Source organism: Bacillus rossius (assembly GCF_032445375.1).
Source record: "Bacillus rossius redtenbacheri isolate Brsri chromosome 4 unlocalized genomic scaffold, Brsri_v3 Brsri_v3_scf4_2, whole genome shotgun sequence".
Lineage (NCBI taxonomy): Eukaryota > Metazoa > Arthropoda > Insecta > Phasmatodea > Bacillidae > Bacillus > Bacillus rossius.
In genome coordinates, this window is record NW_026962011.1 from 12474036 (window position 1) to 12494503 (window position 20468).

The 20468-nt window shown below is 37.4% G+C and overlaps 1 protein-coding gene across 4 annotated transcripts; it reads right to left on the bottom strand.

The window, feature by feature from the left end:
• Positions 1 to 3164: 3164 nt before the first annotated feature.
• LOC134542313 (uncharacterized) lies at positions 3165 to 15474 on the bottom strand. 4 transcript variants are annotated; one of them, XM_063386463.1, is made up of 5 exons: positions 15368 to 15474; positions 13175 to 13407; positions 8697 to 8863; positions 6968 to 7016; positions 3170 to 3337 (listed from the first exon to the last, which is right to left on the bottom strand). In XM_063386463.1, the coding sequence occupies exons 1-4, from the start codon at positions 15411 to 15413 to the stop codon at positions 7010 to 7012; spliced, it is 453 nt and encodes a 150-aa protein (XP_063242533.1). In that variant the 5' UTR covers positions 15414 to 15474; the 3' UTR covers positions 3170 to 3337; positions 6968 to 7009. The 4 variants fall into 4 exon arrangements, with proteins under 4 accessions (XP_063242531.1, XP_063242530.1, XP_063242533.1 ...); XM_063386462.1 differs by having other exon boundaries at positions 13175 to 13425; positions 15368 to 15472; XM_063386461.1 differs by lacking the exon at positions 6968 to 7016 and having other exon boundaries at positions 3165 to 3337.
• Between the last annotated feature and the right edge of the window lie 4994 nt (positions 15475 to 20468).

Consider the following 20468-nt stretch of genomic DNA (forward strand, 5'->3'; position numbering starts at 1 on the left):
TGCGCCAATAAATAATTTTAGAGGGTATAAAAGGTGTAGCAAATATTAGTATGTCCTTTTGGTCCTGAGGAATCGTGATAAATCATAACTTCAAAAATATAGAAGTTTTACTTAACTCTCAAATTATGCTTTTAAAATATTTTGACAACTATACAATGTAGTATATTTGCTATACATTCTTTGTCACGTACTGATTATTTAAGAAGTACGCTGGAGCACCGATAGAGTCCACAAAAAAATGTTGTATTTTTAAAAAGATTCCTTTGGAAACAAGTTGCCAAGGTATGATTTGAAATACTACAAGAAAAATATTGTAACTTTGTACAACACGTGGCTGTGGTTATTTTTGCATACACGAAATAGTATATTTCTCACGAAAATGGGCACATAATTTTATATTTCAATTAATGTTTAATTCAAGCGTTTTTTATTTAATTATTGGACTTTATTTTGTTTTATTATGCTAATCAATGTGCGCAGTTAATGCCGGAATGATATTGAGGGAACTGTTTACAAATAACTTTAACTATTGGAGGTACTGAATAAATGTCCGGACAAGAATCTGAACCCAGTATTACTGCTAAACCCTATTTTATGGTTTTACAGTTGTTTTCACGTAAATGTACAAATTGACAAATATCTTTAGATTTGCATGAAAAGTTCTGTTACATTTACAAAAAAAAAATTACAGTTTATGCATCAGATAACTTTTTTTTTTTTTTTTTAAAGAAACGGTTAAGAAGCATTTGCACCGGCCGTCGAAACGAAAGCACGACACTTAGTCAGGGCGTCACAACGAAACTAGAACGAAAACAAATGGTAGTTTTGCCTCCGACGTCACGGGCTGCAGTGACTACACCAACCCACAATACCTAGAGCTAAAAAATTAAAATAAAATGCTGAAAATATAAAAAATATATCTATCCCATCTATGATATAGTTTAATTTTCTTTGTAAGGTCTATTATTTTACACTTTCTTTTCAGTGATACTCTAATGTGTGTGAAAATTTTAAACTTACATTATTTTAAAAAATGATAAAACAATTTTTATTATATTTTATGAAAACCACGGAAAAAATAATATTCAACAACTAGAAGAGTTTTTTTACTAGTTTTATTGCTAGACGAAATTCAATTCAAACCTTGTTTTGATTGAAAGGTGGAAATTAAGTTGTTATAGCATGAGAAATTTGTGGATGTAGCAAGAACCAGACGTTGTTTTTATGGTTACTAGACTTTTATCACCGGATGAAGATGATGTTTATTAGCAATGAGCGAAATGCACTGACTGCACAGAATATTTAACCGGAGCTAAATATCCCAAACTACCCAAAACCCTTAAGGTGGGTTCGGACACGCCATTTTAATTTTAAATTATCTTGACATAAAATTTAGTTAAGGGCTAGTTACGTGCAAATTAAACACTATACCTCTCACACGTATTTTCAACGGATATTTACTGAGATATAATTTACATAATAAGTCGTGAAGTGATAACAATTTAAAAAAATAGCGCGACTTTTACCGCTCCTTTATACAACACTTAGTTTACATTTGTTTCAAATATTTGTGAAATAACAACAAATGAAAAAGAGATATAGTGTTAAATATACAGAAATAGCCCTTGACTATTAGGTAGGCCGAAAAAAAAATGTAAAAAAATCAACATGGCGTATGAGACGCCTCCTGAAGGTCATTCGCCCTTCCCAAAAATTGAAGCAACGTTCGCCACCGTGTAGTTTACAGGGCGGGGGGGGGGGGGGGGGACCTCCCAGCACGCAGCAAAGTGGTAGCTGCGGCCAGACGCGATATCTTCGCGTTGAGATGTAGCACGCGCCCGCATCATCAACACATCCTCTCCCTCCTTCCCTTCATAACCCTTCCGGAAGAACACAGAGAGAGAGAGAGAAAGAGAGAGAGAGAGAGAATGAGAGGGAGAGGGAGAGACCCCGGGGCAAGCAAGGAGCCCACATAATGCCCGACGGTAGGTATCCTTGGTAGCGTAATATGCGGTCGCACACACACGACCGCTCCCTTATCGCCCGGGTGCCATCTAGCGTTGTTTCATCACGTGATGGTTTGCGATCCGGGAACACGGAAGGCCGAAGAAGAGGAGGAGGAGGATCGGGGAAGAAGAACATCGATGGACGACCAGGTACCTACACGAGCAACAGAGGACGGCGATTTCCCGGACGTATCTCAACCGAAGCCACGTGCGGCAATATGGCGAAACCCCGCACGCTGCCCTGGGAACGAACCCCGCTAGTGACGTCACGTTCGACCGTTATTGCCCTGCTTTCATACTCCTGCGAGATGCGCGCATTGCCGGGAGGTTTTCGGACGTCTGGGTACTGCCGTAAATAATTAGAAACATACAGGATGTAATTTTCTCCATCATGTCTGTTCTAAGTTATGTATTTCGGCGTTGTGCGTTTCTAGGTTACGTGTTCATAAGTAAGGACAGTTCTGAGTTGCGTGTTTATAATATGAAATCGTTTTAAATTGTTCATTTCTAACTTATGATTTTTCTTGTAGGATGCGTCTAAATTGTGCGACTCGGCGATTAATGTTTCTAAGATATGATAGTTCTACTTTAGACCAGTTCTAAGTTATGCAGATTTTTTCTAGAATTCCTAGTTACCTGTTCCTTTTTTAAGTTGTGTGTTTTAAGTTATGTGAGGAACCCATGTCTGCACGTAGTGTGCTGCGACTTCAAGGTAAGATAGTTTGTCCTACCGGGGAAATTCTTCTCACAGACTTGTAGTTGGGTCACGTTGGATCAGGAAATAAATGGAAAGGGAGGGGGGGGGGCTACAGAGGCATATAGATTTTGAATTTAAATTACTTTCGGAATTTTCTAGAAACATTTCTAACATTGTAAATAATTCTGGAACGTTATAAAAACTTTATGTGCAAATAACTATATATGTTAATAAGTATTCGAAAAACAACGATCAAACATTTTCTCATATTTCGTGCATCAAAAATGATTCGAACATTATCTATTCAATTCCTCCAACAGTGTTATTATGAACCAACTTTTTGTAGTAGCCTTATCTTCGGAGAATTAATAACTAAAAATAGGTGAAAAAATTTTATATTAAGAGAGTTATGGTGATTTCTTTCAGTTTATAAAAAAACCATCCCCTTTTATATCATATTCTGACATTTATATTAGAATGTTATTTATTTTTGTGTTTTCAAAATACATAGTCACTATTTAAGTACATTTGAAATAGTTTACTAAGTACCAATATTATTGTGATGTGTGGAAATTCACAGGAGCTCTTGTTTTGACTAGTCAATTCTTCATGTTGGTGTCGGAAGCCCCATGCACTGAAAAACAAGCACGAATCCAGTTGTAGCATTTCACTGTATTTTGTGTTTAGTCTTTGATTATATAAAAAATATTTTTTGTATGTTCTCATTAAACATATGTTGTTAAATAATTCCATAATTTAATTTATACATGTTTGGTTTTTAGGATAGGGCTTTAGAAAATAACTTTAAAATTCCTAATATATAGCTCGAAGCTAGTATTGTTTACTATGCTCTACATATAAATAACCGCACGAACTTCTCTGTACGTCTGGGTATTTTAGATATTACCAGATTTTCTGAATCGGATAAGAAATTAAAATAATGTTATGTTCAATTTATGCTGAAAAATTTCTGGTTTATTAAATAGACACTCATGAACTGTTTTTTCAGGTTCATATTGACAGTTGCTTCTTCATCACGTATAAACGAATCTTAAAAATTGGTAAATAGGATTTGAATCGAAGGTAAATACGGTTATCAAGTCCATTTAGTAATTTTTTAACTCAGTTTTCCAAAATGCAATGATAGACAACCAAATACATACCAAGAAAAACATTTTTTTATATTTCGTGGTAAAATTTGCTAAAATTTAAAATAAGAGTTTTTGGTTCATATTTCTAAGTTTGTAGTAGCCCCTATAAATAATGAATTATGCAATTTTGCCGTAATGCATATAAAATACACACGATAGTACTCAATTAAGCTAACAAAGTTATGGTGAACTTCTGGAACATATACAGTCACTTGGTCGATGTGTTTCTTGTTTAAAATGATATGAAAATATAGAATAATCACGCTACTCAAAGTGTCAGAAATCCGTGACACATTGTAACCGGCAGTGTGTAACAGCTTTGGCTGAAACGTAGACACTAATAGACTGTAGAATTGTTATTACAGTCCTTGTTTTCAAGTCTTCTGCTTATTCACTTCTTGAAAGCGAACTTTCATTGGCTTTGTACAATTTTAAGTGATTTTGCAGGTTTTCTTGTAATTAAATTTCTCTTAACGTGCTTTGCGAATTTCAAACCACTCTACTGTTTTGTTTTTTTATTCTTCACGCAGTATGTTTTTCAAAATTTTTAACACAGAACGTATTGAGGTATGGAACACAATGGTAAGACAATGGACTAGATCTCCAGAGGCCGCAGTTGCTGTTTCGGATGACCTGATTTCAGTTTACCCAAGACTGTAACGATTCCTGTGTACATGCCGTGGCCAATTCATTCCTACACATCTTTCTTCTATGTAGTTGCGTGTTACCGTTTATTACGACCTCGCTGTCAAAGAAACGCAAAGCCGAGTAAAACAACATAATATCCTAGAAATAAAATGATTTAAAACATATTTTCGAGAATAGCACATGTTTATTGATCTATAGTCAGCTTGAGTAAAATTAGTTTCCAAGTTTAAAGATTAGGGAATAATATTGTATAATTTAATTTGGAAACAAAAATAATTTTTAAGTGATTAATAAAATAAGCTTTGGTTTAAGTTGATCTTCATTCTAGATGTTTTTATTGATATTCAGAACTGTATAAATTTCTTGTAATTTTTTTTTAAATGTCTAGTTGACTTACAGAGTCTTATATAGAATTTTAGTTAGCATACATCTCACTATTTAAGAAGAAAAATAATATATCAGCAGGAATTGAATTCAGAACCTAATATCACTACGAACATGTTTTTGAAGCGATACATTTGCTTTCATATAAATGTACAAATTCACAAATATTTTTAATTTTACATAATTATTTCAGTTCCATTAAAAAAAATTCACAGGAGCGTGAATGTTTTGGGCCGAACTATTTCGAGACTAGTTTTGTGTTAAAACACTGCAGTATTGTCTGAGTTTCGTGACTGGTCGAGTTTATTCAACTTATGAAGTCCACTGTCGGCACACGAATCACAGAATCTATGTTGTGAAAGAAAACGCGTCTCGAAAAGGCAGTGGATTTTTTTTTTGCAGACAGCCACCAATCACAGCGCAGGAATCCTACATATAGTTACGCTCATCACTGACAATGATCGCGTAGCAGTGTGAGACAGCGCCTGCCTTCAGAATGCCAGCTGTGCGGCGGGAAGTCACCCACCAGGAGTCTGAGGCTGGCGCTCTGCAAGTAGCCGCACTTGCTGTTTCACACACAGGAACATTTTCATTTTTTTAAATATCTTTTAATGAGTGCATTTGAATTTTTCACGAAAAGATGTCTTAAGATGTTAAGAGGCCCGCCTCGTCAGGGGTGTATGTGTGTTAGTGAGGCGGGATGATAAGCGCGACGCTCGATGGTATTTCTAGCGCGGCATCGCCTCTAAGCTCAAGGCTCTGAACTGGCGCGCAGTCTTCACGTCGTCAATTGATAACTGTGAAATTTGTGCGATGACCGTATTTTTATATTACGGGGAAATGAAGATAAAGGTGTAATGCAAGCCCCTTAAGTGCTTTCAAGAATCTGTACCACTTGTTTTACACCTAAAAATTACTCTGAAAACATGCGTTTCACCAATTTTAACTCTTCTAGAAATACAGTTGAAAAACATGATCCAAAATCAAAAGTACTTTTCGGGCCTCAGCGAACTCTTAAATGCTTTTCGTAAACATACCCCACTCGGATATCTTGAGTAGTTTTGAAATCGCGTTGTTTTTCCTGAAGCTCTGCACACCGTGTGTGTGACCAGGTAGGCGGGCCCCTTAAGGAAGAGCTTTTAATTTTTATTTAATGTAAGAGATTTTTAATCATTATTTTATTTTTCTAATTTGAATATTCACTTCGCAAATTAAGTAAATACTTAATTTATCGCTGAAAATAAATTTTTAATAAGTGAGTATATCGTTATAATTCATTTTCAAGAGGTTCTTCATTAAAAATATTTTTGTTAACTTTTTGACGTGACAACGCACGAAAAAGGATGACTCATTGTCCCGTTACGCACATTTTCCCGTTACGCACATTGTCCCATTACGATTTATCTCGTTACGCACATTATCCCGTTATGCTTTGTCCCGTTACGCTCATTGTACGTTAGCGCCGAATCTATATCTCTTCCACTCGATTGGAACAACCATCGATTTGAATTTTTCGAGGCACATTAAACTTGAAACACTCCCATTTGTTTCCTACTTTTCCTATCATCGTCCTATCCTTAAACTAATAACACATATTGGAAGAAGTTAAATAGCAAAAAATTTATAAAAGTTATAGTTAAAATGATATGTTCGTTAAAGTAATAAACATAATTGAATTAATGAGTGCAAATAACTATAAATATATCAATTAAATTTTAGATTTGATTTCACTCCTTCTTTGTATCCATACAAAATAGTGATAATTCAATAAAAATTATTCAATTTTATTCATAAAACTATGCAATCATTTCATCAATGTTTTGTTATGACGTCACGTTAAACTATCGTCCGTAAACCGACTTTACAGACAATCATTTTTTTAACGTTCAATATATTAGCAATAATTTTGATAAGCACTATTAAAATAAATATAAATTTCAATAAATAATTCGTGTATATTATATTGTTTCTTATATTCATCTTTTTTTTACGGGCGCCTAAATGCACCTTACAATTAACTAGCATCTTATAGCAGTCTAATGAGCGTTGAAAATTTTTTTCCGTAAGAAATATGTACTTACCCGTAAACATTAGCGGTGACGTCTGCCGAGGATCTTCTGTAATTAGAGACTGGAAAAATGAGCACTTTCAATGATCTCTAGGTTATACTTCACAATCCCCAAAATACTCAGGCAAGTACCGCCTGCTTATTGGCTCAAAGTATTTTAGGTTTACTGTGAGCCAGTCACAGAACCAATCTAAAGGAACATTTTTTTGTATTCTACGAGGCGTGTCCGGACTGTAAGTACCATTTTTTTTTTTTTTAAATAATTCATGAAAGAAGGTTTTATTGAAAGTTTTAATTTACTAAATATTTATTTAACATTTTCACATAGTCGCTCTTAAGTTCCAGGCACTTTTCGTAATGTTATACCAGTTTGTTTAACCCCTCTGCATAGAAGTTCGCCGCCTGTGAATGAAACGAACGCCTCGGCCATAGGCATTGTGAACTTCGAATACGCAATGCGTGTAGCCTAAGTACAGGCGCTTAGTAAACATCTCCGGAAAAAAGGTTTGAGCTATCTCCGTTCTTGAGTCGAAAAATGATGGCCAGACAATCGAAAATCCAGATATTCCGGATAATATTGGTAATGAGCAGAACAAAATCCTTAAAAAAAGCAGACTCGCCGTTTATCACGATAAAAACTAAGTTTTGTAAGAAAAATACCTATTATACATGCCCTATATTGTTTTCAAGACAAAACAAAAATACGAAAATAATTTTTGGCATTATTTTTTATCAAAGAATTTGTCCACTTTCTCCTGGTTCAAAAATGTATGAAGTTTGAATAAACCATGGTGTCGCAAACGCTTTATCATTAATAGTTCAGCTGGATTGGTTTCTGGCTGACGTTCCAAGTACGCCATGACGTTCATCAGCTGGCGCGATTTTTTTAACTCAACAAAAAGCTTTTTACCATCATATTTATACTATATATTTAGGTATTTAATCAAACTAAAAAGTTAATATTTGTCATACGTTATTGTTAACGCAGTTAAAAAAATCGTGAACATTAAATAAAATATCTACCTATTCGATACGGATTATCCGGAGATCCGGACTAACGAGGGCCGGATAAAAATGATTTTTCTGTACTTTCATACAAATTTTGACGAGATTAAAGTTTAACGCGTGAATTTTAAGTATTAAGTAAACATAAGTATATGCTCCAAAATTGATTCCATCTATCCAGCACTAACCCTTTGGAGTCGCGCTTGCCGAAGAGCTCATCCTTTCTGCAGGCCACGTGGGCGACGTAGGCCCCATCTGTACAGCGTTTCTTGCGTAGTTTTTTTGACTCGGCCTAAGGGCGACGAAGCGTCTGACGCGCGGGCTAGTGTCGCCCTGAATGCCCTGATTCCATCCTGATCTCGGTTTTTCACGGTTCCCCGAAATGACCCCTCGGGCGAATCAATGCCATCAGGGTGGCTCTTATTCAATTTCAGACATCGGCCGATTCCTTCTAACATCCTCGCCAGTGATGTGTAAGCATCTAACGACCGAATTCACGTGTTCTCGCGTTGCAAGTAAGCTTATGATACGAAACTATGACACGAAATTTAACGTAGAATTCTTAAACAATAATGCCCATAATACATGTATATGTAATTTACTGGCCAGATGACGTCAGAAATATATATTAGACATTTTGTTGGTTCTCTAAAGCATCGTTAAAGTGGCGCTATCATAAAAGTGTTTTTCAATCTAAATTTTCGAAGTGAAAGACAGGGGCGGTCTCACGTACATACCCGTCGTTCTCGAACGGGCGTTCTCCGTCGTGTTCCTCCGACGGCGCGCAGCCAGGGCTGCCGGCCTCCGCGCAGACATCCTTGCCGCCAGCCCCAGCGGAGCGGCACACCGCCTCCTCGCTTCTCCCGGCCCGAGGGGCGCGGCGCGCGGCAGGCGGCTGTGCACTCTGCAGGGAACAGGGAGACAAATTCTCCTAACAGCTATCGGCATGCAATTCTCGCGAATATTTTGCGACTTTACACGCATATCCCGGTGCTAAGTAACTTGAGGTTCGATACTGCTTCGATCGAAGATCTCTAATCGGCCCGCAGTCCTCTGGACTTAACGGTATAAGCAGTACAATTGTGTATAGGTATTATAATTTTACCATATCACGAATTTTTCATTAACATATTTTGATGTATCATGCTTATTATTTTTTGCGCAGTTAATACTGGAAAGCTATTCAGGGAACGGTTTACAAATGACTCTAGCCATCGGAGGTACCGGGGCAACACGTAACATAAAAACCCGGGTAAGAATCTGAACCTAACACTATTTTTGTAGTGATAATAGTTGTTAACATTTAAATGTACAAATTTACAAATATCTGTAATGTTACATGAATATTTCTGTTCCATTCACAAAAAATAATGACTGTGTGGTAAGACATTGCGCAAGGCTCGTGTTCTCGGAGGACCCTGGTTTGCCGCCATCCTGATTTCGAAACAAAAAATGTCGCGAAACTGTTTAGATGGTTAGTTGCTGCCGGACAAGACCCATTCCTTCACTTCAATGTCCCTTGGTTTGTGCAGTTACATTTATCCTTGAGATAAGACCTGGCAGTTGAAATATTTCAAACTTGTGTCAGTTCAGTATATAGCACAAAAATATAGTCCTGATTCCCCCTTAATAGGAACTATCGTATTAAAAAATAATATTGGTTCAGTATTAACATTTTAATAGTGGAAACCATTTAAGGATAAAAGTGTAAGATAGGTGCAAATGCAAAGGTGTGAATTTGATTAAATTTACATAAACAGAATAAAGATGATTAACAAAGAAAAAGTGTAAAAACTTAAAGTATGTAATCGTCTGCTCTCATACACTCATGCCAGTTACTGGTAGAGAAGACTAAATGGTCCAGTCTAACACGTTTAAGTTGCACTCTTTAATGCAAGTGCAGTTGTCTTGTTGTAACGAGTCTTAATTTGGATATGTTGTGTATTCCAACTGGTTATCGGTGTATTTGAGTTTTCTACGAGGAAGTTTATCATAATTCTGGGAAAATAGTGATAAAAACGTTCTATTCAATATACGTTATATTGTAAGAAAATTTAAAACACCATTATGAATTATACTGAAATTTTCTATAATATTTGTGTATACAGTGATACTATTTAATTTTAGGATAAATATATCTTAAAAACCAAAAAGTATTTATTATTCAATAATGCTCAAACGTTTAATGTAAATTAAATATTTATTTTCCAAAAATAAATTACTATGAGTCTGGGAATTAATGCCCAGGACTGCTACAAGTACATAACTCTGGTGTTTAAATATCGGTAACATTATCTTACCAAAAATTCAAAATAAAATAACGTCGATATATATATATATATATATATATATATATATATATCGTATTGTTTCCTACATCATGCATCATTTCAAAATAATTCGCATGTAAACTTATTTTGTAACTAATAAGTTGTGGAAAAACACGTATATTATTTTATGGTGTTTATACACCATAATATTGCGAATAAGTATAACTTTTTGGGTTACATAGCACTTAATTTTGTGAAAATTTATAAAACTTGTTGTAGAATTATTATTAACATGTATTATAAAAAAATATTATCGTGCCATAGTAGTAAGCACGCTCCTCATTTAAACATGAGATTTATATATCGTTTTAAGTAAATATTTTTTTGAAAAATATGTATTATCTTAAAGTTAAAAAAATACTACATATTGTACAGCAAATTAATATTATTTGGAACAGATTTTTTGTCTTTAATTTAATTTGTGAGCTTTAATTTTAAAGTGATTTTAGAGTCTTAATTTAAATTTATTCTTCTCATTGTACACTCTTATTTAATCTTTTCCCCAGTGGTCCCCTGAGGCGTTCCCAGCGCCGGAACGGATATTTTGATGACCCTTTGTGGGCACAGCATGTAGCCTCATTTTTCTCCCGCCTCAGTGCACGAAGACCCCCTGAAATTACCGCCGGCCTGCGTGACACCGGATGCTTCACTGAGCTGCACCCTAGTGCACTCCCTTTCTCAGAGCTCGCCTGGGATGAGCGATTTCGGTCAGACTCTGGATTCAGACTTCCTACCGACCCAGCACGTCTGCAGGCCCGGCTGGGCCCAAATCCCACTGTGACTGCAGTTTCCACCCACCCCACCCACCATTGAATGTAGCTGCGTATAGCGTAGAGAGTTTCTGTTTAATTATAGAGTTATCTCAAAATGCGTTGGCCTTCTTAATTTTGGTAATGCTGTAAATTTAAGTGCTTTAGAACAATCACACCCTTTTTTTTTTGGTGTTATTTGTGTTACGCCTGCTCCGGTGGTAAACAAGGGTATAGATGTGTCTTTTTTATGTGGCCCATTTAAATTTCTATTTACTTGGGGAGTTTGTGGATTTCGCATCACGACGCGTAGTACCCAGTAGGGAGCGGGCAAGTTGTCATCTCTGCTTGGAACAATGGGCAGAGGTGACACCATCATCCTTTCCCCGAACTCGACCAAGAGCACCGACCGGCCACAGTCCCGGCGGTCTGTGGCCCCGATCAAGGCAAGTCCTCTAGCTTTCGAAGCCACTGCAAACACCATCTATCGGGGAACTCTACTACTAAAACTGAGCTAGCCCTCATCAATCTCGCCAGAGGGTGACGCCATTCGATGCACTCGCCCATATGCTGTAGGCTTAGCATAGGCGCTCTCCGCACCATCTCGTGGTTGTCTCGCGACCACAGCTCGAGTTAGTTTTTTTTTTCTGCCTCCCGACAGTGCACGCCAATGACTAATCCCAGTTTCCCCTGAAGGTAGGCTAACTGTAGGACAACCTAAGATTTTTTTTAAAAAAATATTTTAGAGCGGCCTCCCGTCAGCTTCACCTGGCCAATCAGGAGGCACCTTCCTCTCCCACAACCTTTCTGTGCCCTGCGGGCCGTTTAATTACATGAGCGCTTGGTCTTTCGAGAGAGTCGCACTTGTGCAATCGGCCTCATTGTCTTCAGCTCGCAAAGCTCCTACGTGTATGCTTCCCACTCGATTTAAAGTTAAGTCTCGACGACTTACATAAGAAATGTAGTCTCTGTGGTTTGAGGGAAGCTTTCCATAAGAAAAACTTATATTACTTTCACTGTTAAAATATAGTTCGGGCTGGACAGGGTTGTTTCTTGCTACTCGCCAGTGATTCCGCGTCTCGTGCTTTTGTGAACAAAAGGGTGAGTGAGGTTATATCTTTAGTCCTTCCTTCCTCTTTTGCAATAGTTGATATTGTCAGATTTTTTTTTAAATTTCTGTTTTGGCTTGCCTTTTCTGACCACTGTCGACCATTAGTTTACAGCGGGGTTCTCGATATCACCTCTCAAAGTTTTTTTTTGTGTTCCTCCTTCAATATTCTGCTTAGTGAGATTACTTACTATTACTGAAACCTTCGGCCCACTCTCACAAAAACCATACTCGTGGTGGAGAACTGGTTACGTCCGTTTATTGGAGTACCAGCTGGCGACATATAAATGAAGAGAAAATGTACTTTATATATTCGATAACATATTTTATTTAATGTATTGATTTTGGACTTTAACTTGTTAATTTCTAAAATGAAGATTCTGTCATAACAGCTAATGTACCATTTCCTAAACATGTAATCTTTGTCATTACTGTTGCATAATCAATGCATAAAATTTGCATTATGTTATCTTAATTATACCCTAATTGGGAAGTTTCATTGTAACTACTGTTTGAATTAATTATTTTAAGTCAAAATAAAAAATAATGACATACGGTATACAAAATCCGTGATACAAAAGGCTATTGATAAAATAAGAAAATAACAAAAATTAATAATTTTTTATAATAAAGCCCCATTTAAGTAGCCCAAAAATCAGGAGCTGTTATTTATTTTCTAATTTTCGATCCATATGTTTCTCTCCCCATTAGAATAGGTGTACTAAATTTGTGTGTGCAATGCTCAAGCACACCTCTGACGAAATCTACTTAATGAAATTGTTTTCTAGCCAGCACGACTGCTAGGAAATTACTGAGCCCGCAAAGGGTACAATTATTAGGTCTTACAGAGCATTAGCATAGTATTAATATGTTCACAGAGTTTCAATAAAAAAAAATAAAATAAACAGTATAACCTCTGGTTAAAGTAAAAAGGCCAGGCAGATAATATTTAGTTTTAAGTTACTTGGCCGATGATATTAAATAAAATATAAATATATAAATATGGATAAGATTGTGGTCAAATTTACCGGTACAACTTTTTCAGGCAATGATTCATTCTGGCACTCATCTTCACTGCTTTCATCATGCACGCTGTCGGTGTCAATCCGAGAAAACTCCCGCAGAAGGGCCTCTTCTTCGGCCGCGAAACGAAGAGCCTTCATGAAGAAGTTGACTGATGTGACGGGAGGACCAAACCACCATCCGTCCGTAAGCGGTTCTTCCATCGGGTCCCTGTCTTCGCCGTCTTCCACGGGATCAGCTGGGGAGCAGTTGAAACCTTCAACACACAACTCTGTATTGTATGAAAGGGGCTTCCTGCACAGGTTCCAGGCGGAGGATTGAGGATGGGGTCAATGACTGACCATCCTGATGTCAAGGCAGCCATCTTGTACTTGTAGAATTTTCTGTAATACATTTTTCGTCAAACCTGTCTATTTTTGGTAATTTTTATTCAATTATCTTTAATACATCAAACAATGATTTAACTGAGCCAATCGAATCAATTATTATTTAAAGAAGTGCATTTTGTTTATGATTTTTGGAGTTTTTTCCGATTTTCTAGCTTAAAAATAATTGCAGAATTTCAAGTTAGCAGCCAAGATAGTTGACAAGATGGCGGATGCCACGGTAGTAAATGTTTTCTGCCCTCTTGCAGTTAAAAAATTGAAACTAATATGGCGGCAAATCTCTTGGGTAGACGTTGTGTACGCTAACGCTCCTGGTATAGTTATTTAAAACTAGATGGCGGCGATATCCTCTAGCATAACTAGTGTGTTTTACTAGCGTTCCTGGTAGTAAGTATTGAAAAAATAAACATGGCAGCTCGATATCGAACAGGTGATTCTAATATTCCTTCAAATTAATTTTCAAGCCCAAATGTGTGTTTTTTTAATATACAATAACTATTTCTCAATCTGGTAAATGTCTCGATGGCCATGTGGCCAAAGGCATATGATTTCCAACCCAGAGGTACGAGCTGTCATGGTTCGATTCACACTGCTTCCGATGTGTTTTGTAAAAACAAAATTAAATTTATTGTGTTGTTAAGTACCATAATAATATTAGCAGGTAATGGACCATCGAACTTATGTGCGCGAGGCAGAGCGATGCTGGTGCTCTCTAGGAAAAAAATATCAAAAACAAAAATGTTGATATCAAAGATGGAGGCCTCCAGCGAAACGGAAGAAACCTTAATGGCGGTTGTGTCGTTATCCAAGATGGCGACCTCCAGCAGATGTTGGACATGACGTACGAATCTAGAAAGTGGCTTTGACATCAGATCCAAGATGTTCTTAGAATTCAATATGACGACCGCTACGAAAATTTCAACATTCAGGGATTGTGGCGCTCGATGTAAAGATAGCATAAACCCAAATTGCGAATGAGATAAAGTTCAAGGTCAAGGTCAAAGTTTAAGGTATAAGGTCAAGGTGAAAGGTAAAGGTCATTTAAGATATCTGGCGTGACATCACGATGGTCAGACATTGAACCCATCTTTAATCCTTCACTTGGAACCTGTGCCCGGAGCCCCTTTTATATACTACTCACCTGTGTGTGTTTGCCATCTACTACGTGATCTGCTGGTGAACAGTTGAAACCTTCAAGACACACCTGTGTGTGTTCGGTAAATCAGCTCATCACCTTTTCTTTCCAGGCAATGAGATGGTGGGATCCATTATTTATTTTAAATACTGTTTTTTTTTTGCTTGAAAATCATTTGGCAGATACAATTTATTTTCATCCTTTGTGATATACGTGTTATATGTATACTGTTGCTTATTTTCTGCAGTGCTGCTAGAAAGCAAAACTACGGACCCCGTTGAACTCTACTGGACCAGCCTTAAATGCTGACTAAGTTGCTAATTATTTAAATAATTGGAATTATTAATATCTTAGAAAACAACACTGAATGTAATTTATTAAATTATTTCTTCTTATAATATCACGTTTATTTAGTAACATATTTTTTTATTGCAAATGTATTAATTTTGAAACGTTATGTGTCTAATAGCTTGGATATCCGCGTCTGCCCTTCACATTGGTTTTTTCTTCATTTTCCATAGAGATTCTGCTGATTGTGTAATTTTTTATAGTGCCTGCCTATTTGTACTATGTCTGTTGGCTAGCTCTTCATAAATAAATAAACATGTTATGTTAATGACCATTGTAGATAAATTTAAATAATTAGTGAAAGACAATTTAACTAAATGAATACTCACACGAAAGTGCTGAAAAAATAACCACGAGACTGGAGATTTGGGACATGACTAGGCAGAAAAACACTCGCGCAGTTCTCTTTCAAACAGGTAAAAAAAATAACAGGCGTCTAAATCAACGGAAGCCTTTCTTTTATAAGGATCAACTGTGTGTGTGAGTTTATGCACAAATTGAACCATTATGATTAGCGCCTGATTTCAGCGGTAAGCTGCCACTCTTGTTCTGTTTGTTTGCGCGATACTTTCCCGGTTATGCGCGCGGGAGGGAATTGTGGGATTGTTTTCGCGCGTATCGGATCTGCGTTTCGTCGGCGAACAAAGCCTCGTTTGGAAGGGGAAAAAAAAAGGCGGGAGAGGGGAAAACAAAGAAGTACCGACCGTACAATTTGCCTCGCGTAGTGTGGCGGTCATTGTGCCTACGTCACGAGCGATCGTCGGCTGTTGTTTCCCCAGCAGCCCTCACGAGTCCGGCGGGCCTACCACCGCGGTCAGCTCGCGCGGCTGAGCGCTGGGGCAGTAGAGCTCCCCTGCCTCTACGGACTGCAACGAACTCTTTGTCCTCCGGCTCCGAGCGCAAATTTTTACCGAGTTGCCAGTTGTTCTTTTCAGTAAGTGGAAACGAGAAGGCGTTGGTGTAGTGGGTTGGTGAAGCCGAAAAGGGGAGGGAGGTTTGTAAGTGTAAGATGAGTACATGTAGAATAAGTGGTCTGGTGGAATAAGTTGTAATTTTTTTTGACGATTTCAAGCATTTAAAAAAATATATGTTTGGGTAAAGAAAGAATTAATGGCCCAAACAATATCATACGTATAATTATGTATTTAAAATTTTTTTATTATCCATTAAGGAGAAAAAAAACTTTTCTTCTTTTTTTATAAATACTTCAGATAAAACTTACCAAAAACACCACCATTATGGAGTCCGCCAACCTAAAGGTTTTTATGATTCTTATTATGACAAGATGAATAAAACTATAAGGGTGACATCGGCACACATGTCGTGTGCCCAGGAACCTCTACGCAAAAGGCAGCCAGCGGGCATGCAGTATTTTCATCGTGCTGCGTTTGAAAGTAAATAACAAGTTTAATGCAGACTACTTGGGATGTTACGTAGATATTCTGTTCAAAGGTTTTTAATTGTAGCAGTGTTAAATTTACAATCTAGTTATGTTGGAGAAATTGAAATCAACGGCTACTAACAGTTAAATGTTTTGATTACAGACTTCCAGCGAAGAGTGATAATTTCTTTTCGCGCGAAAATAAATTGTTAGTAATTTCGGAAGTTACCTAAATAAAATATTGCGAATGCAAAACATTTTGCTACGCTATTTCATGTCAGTTAGGCAGGACCTTTAGGTTTATCTGGGATAGTGGACATAAATATGTATTTCAGAAAATATATGGGAGTTCCGCGATTTTCCTGTTTTTTTTTCTTTCAAAAAAGGTTCCCCATTTCTACCCCTTTGGTCGGATATTACCCATTAACGAACTCGACCGAGATTTGACATTACTACATTTTATGTATCATGTTGGTAGTAATTTATGCAAAATTACGGCAGTTATCGTGTCCATTATATATGTATATATACACTAGCCAATATCCGCCCCCTTCGCTGATAATTACGTATTGTAGTTATAAATTGAATTTGTTGGTTATGAACTAAATCATAAAATTTCAATCGTATAAAACAAAGCGCTGTCGCGTAAACAAAACACAACCGCAAAACAAAACAAAGTAGAAAAAAACAAAAATCGCAAGATCTGTTACAAAGTTCACGTCTATCATATAGTTATGAGAATCTGGAGCATTTTTTTTTATCTTTGATGATGTATATAGTATTATTTGCGTATCATTATGATCTTATTGTATGCCAAATTTCAAGACGTTTGGTCAAGCCATTTTTGAGTTATAAGTGCACATACAGACAGACATAAATTTTAAAAATTTCCGGATAAGATCAGTGAGTCATAAAATGACTATTTAATGCAAAAATGGTAAAATGTACAGACATAAGCTCTACACACACACACACACATATATATACTTTCGATATGACGATGATTTTGGGGTCTATGGACCATTAAACGAAAAACTATAAAGAATTTCCGAAAGTCGCACTATGGTAAGACTAAAATAGGCAGTATTTCTTCGAAATCTACCAAATAACACATACCTGTTTTAAGAGCGTAGTATACATAGGTTAATCTATACTAATATATACATCTTTAGCGTCTGTCTGTACATTTGAGTAATTTTTTCCAATTTTGCGTGAAAATTTCATTTTATGACCAACTGACCCCAATTCTGAAAATTTTTAAAATTTTTATCCATCTGTCTGTCTGTATGTGCGCTTATAACTGAAAAATGGCATGACCGATCGTCCTGAAATTTGGAATACAGTAAGATCATGCAGATACGCAAATGATAAGCTGTATATTTTGTGCATAAATTGTAAGGGAACCATCAAAAATTATTTTAAAAAGTCATCAGATTTCTTTGTTTCTTAACATTTTGAATAAACATACGTTTGTGAAATGTTTAAAAACAAAAGACCTACAGACTTAAACTTTAGCACAAATTTTACTCTCATTGATAAAAATCCACCACTAATGATTACTGGTAATTAATTTTTAAATCAACTCTCATGGTAATTATGGTAACATCAAAGCTAAAGATACTCCAGTTTCTCATAACTATATGGCAGAGATGAACTTTGTAACATATCTTGCGATTTTTATTCAAATTAGTTTTGTTTTCGTGATAGCGATTTGTTTCATACTATTGTCATTTTATGATGAAATTCATAACCAACAAATTATATATATATACCTTACATTACGTAATTACATGCGAAGTGGGTGGGTATCGGCTAGTTTTAAATAAAATCACACTCACAAATAAAAAAGAAATAAATGCAAGCAATATATTCAATGACAATTTATAGTCGCTTCCTGTAGACTGCAACATGCTCAGGTTGGAAACGAACACAAGATCCCAAGTACTACATCACGAGGCGGCACCAGCAGCGCAGTTATATGAAACAAATCAGAGTTTTTATAAACATTACGTTGGTACAATATTTATACTAAACAATTGCATTCATAACATTTTATTGTTAAGAAATTATTGAATTCTACACTTAAAATGAAAGTTAACTGGAATAAGTGTCTCTGCACGAGTAGATATATAATTCAAAAGTTATATATAATAGTTTTTTTTGTAGTATCTACATACGCTAGTGTTCTAAATCTACATTTGAGAGTTGGACTATACCTCCGTCAGTGTCAATTGCGGAACGCTTGATATTTGTAGCGCATCACCGCCCAGTTCATGCACCCTCCCATGGCCTGGCCACCCCCTCCCCTCATCCCTCATCCTCCTCGCCCGCCCCTCCAACACTCCCCCTTTGACACGCTGAACCATTTGTCCGCTCGTGACGTACGACTGGTCCGGGTGCTGTCACTGCCTCACAATGCCAGGTGTGTCCTGCATCTCATTGAGGGGCGAGACACTTCCCCCTCTCCACCGCAACCCCTCCCGGCAGTACTTCTCCCCACTCCCCTCCGTTCGTCCTCCCCTCCCAACCCTGACCGGACACCCACCGCGCCGCGTCAGAGACATCTGGATTGCCCCGGCGGCGCTGCTATTGTGGGCGAGGGCTCTTAACGCGACAAGGATTTATACGTGCACGTTCTGGGGAAGAGGGATAGGGGAAGACGTGCTCGACAGGAAGACTACTTTGTCACCGATTATGACGCAGTGTGACGTCAGGGTGGGGGATGTAGGTTTTGAGCTGTCGTGTTGGAGTGACGTTTGAAAAGACGTAAAGCGGTCGGGAAACCACGCCGACAATGGGAATAGGAACTCGCTGAGCGAGATTCGGGTTGTCCGCATGTAAGTACAATGCATCACAGTGTGCGAACTGAACACACGCTGGCAATTTATATTTATTATTTTACTAAGACCACCATTTTGAAAACTATCCGCTGTTCATGAAACATTTTCCAACCGTCAGGATCTCCAGTTCGATCCCCGCTGACGTGAACAAACTTACTGTGAAGTGGTTTTATAGCAAGCATTACTCCCCAAACAAATATTCCCTAGTTCGTACACCTCCAAACCAACTTCTTGTTTGACGACTCACGTCGTACTTGCGAAGTTCTATAAGAAACACATACCTACCTTTAGCTCAGTTGTGCGTAATGTCTCGAAGAGGTAAGAAAAAAAATCACATTGACGCAGTTACCTGCGCAAGCTTAGTGCACATATGGTGAGCAACCTAAGGGTTATGACAAGACAAACGCGAATTGACATGTACCTTTCGCAATTCGCACCTAATGCAGATATTGTCTTCCAAGTGCGAATAAACTTGTTTGAACCTGCTCAGTTCCCGAATATATAAATGTATGCAACAGTTTGGCACTTCCAGTTGTCGTCTGACATGTAAGGAAATGTTTTCGTTCCATCCGGCCAAAATATATGTGAACGCAAGCCCTCATTAGCAGTATCGAATACAGTTACTGGGATGCCGGATATCTACACACATATGCAAAAACTTGCGATGGAGGCGCTCAACACTGGCAGTTTTTTTTTTTTCATGTTACTCGTCTCTACAAACAAACTCAGCAGCTGCTAGCCTGCTCTGAACCTGGAATCCTTTCTGTCTGTAACATGAGACCATATAAGATACATCCAGAGAGCATTGAATGAGTAGTCGCTGCGTCTGCACGAGCAACACTAAAATGTACAGGTCAAGAATTGTTGCAAATCTTGTGACTTGCGATGCATGCCTATATGCAGACAGAGGAAATGTGCTTGTCATCGTAGCTCTGACAGTGATTCTAAGCCTGAATATGTGCCAGAGGTCAGCAGTGACGAAACTAGCACCGAGTCAAAGTCATGTCCCAGCCATGGTCGCAAATGTTGTCGTCTATGTCTCACCGAAGTAGATGTCGTCTAGAGTAATGCCAAATATGACCAGTCGGATACCTGTGTTCTGAGCACGAGGCCACCGAACCAATTGGAACCGGAGTCGATAAAGCAGTAACCAGAGTCGAGGAGGCAAGTTGAGTTGACAAGGAAGTCTGTGCACTGCCAAAACTTTAT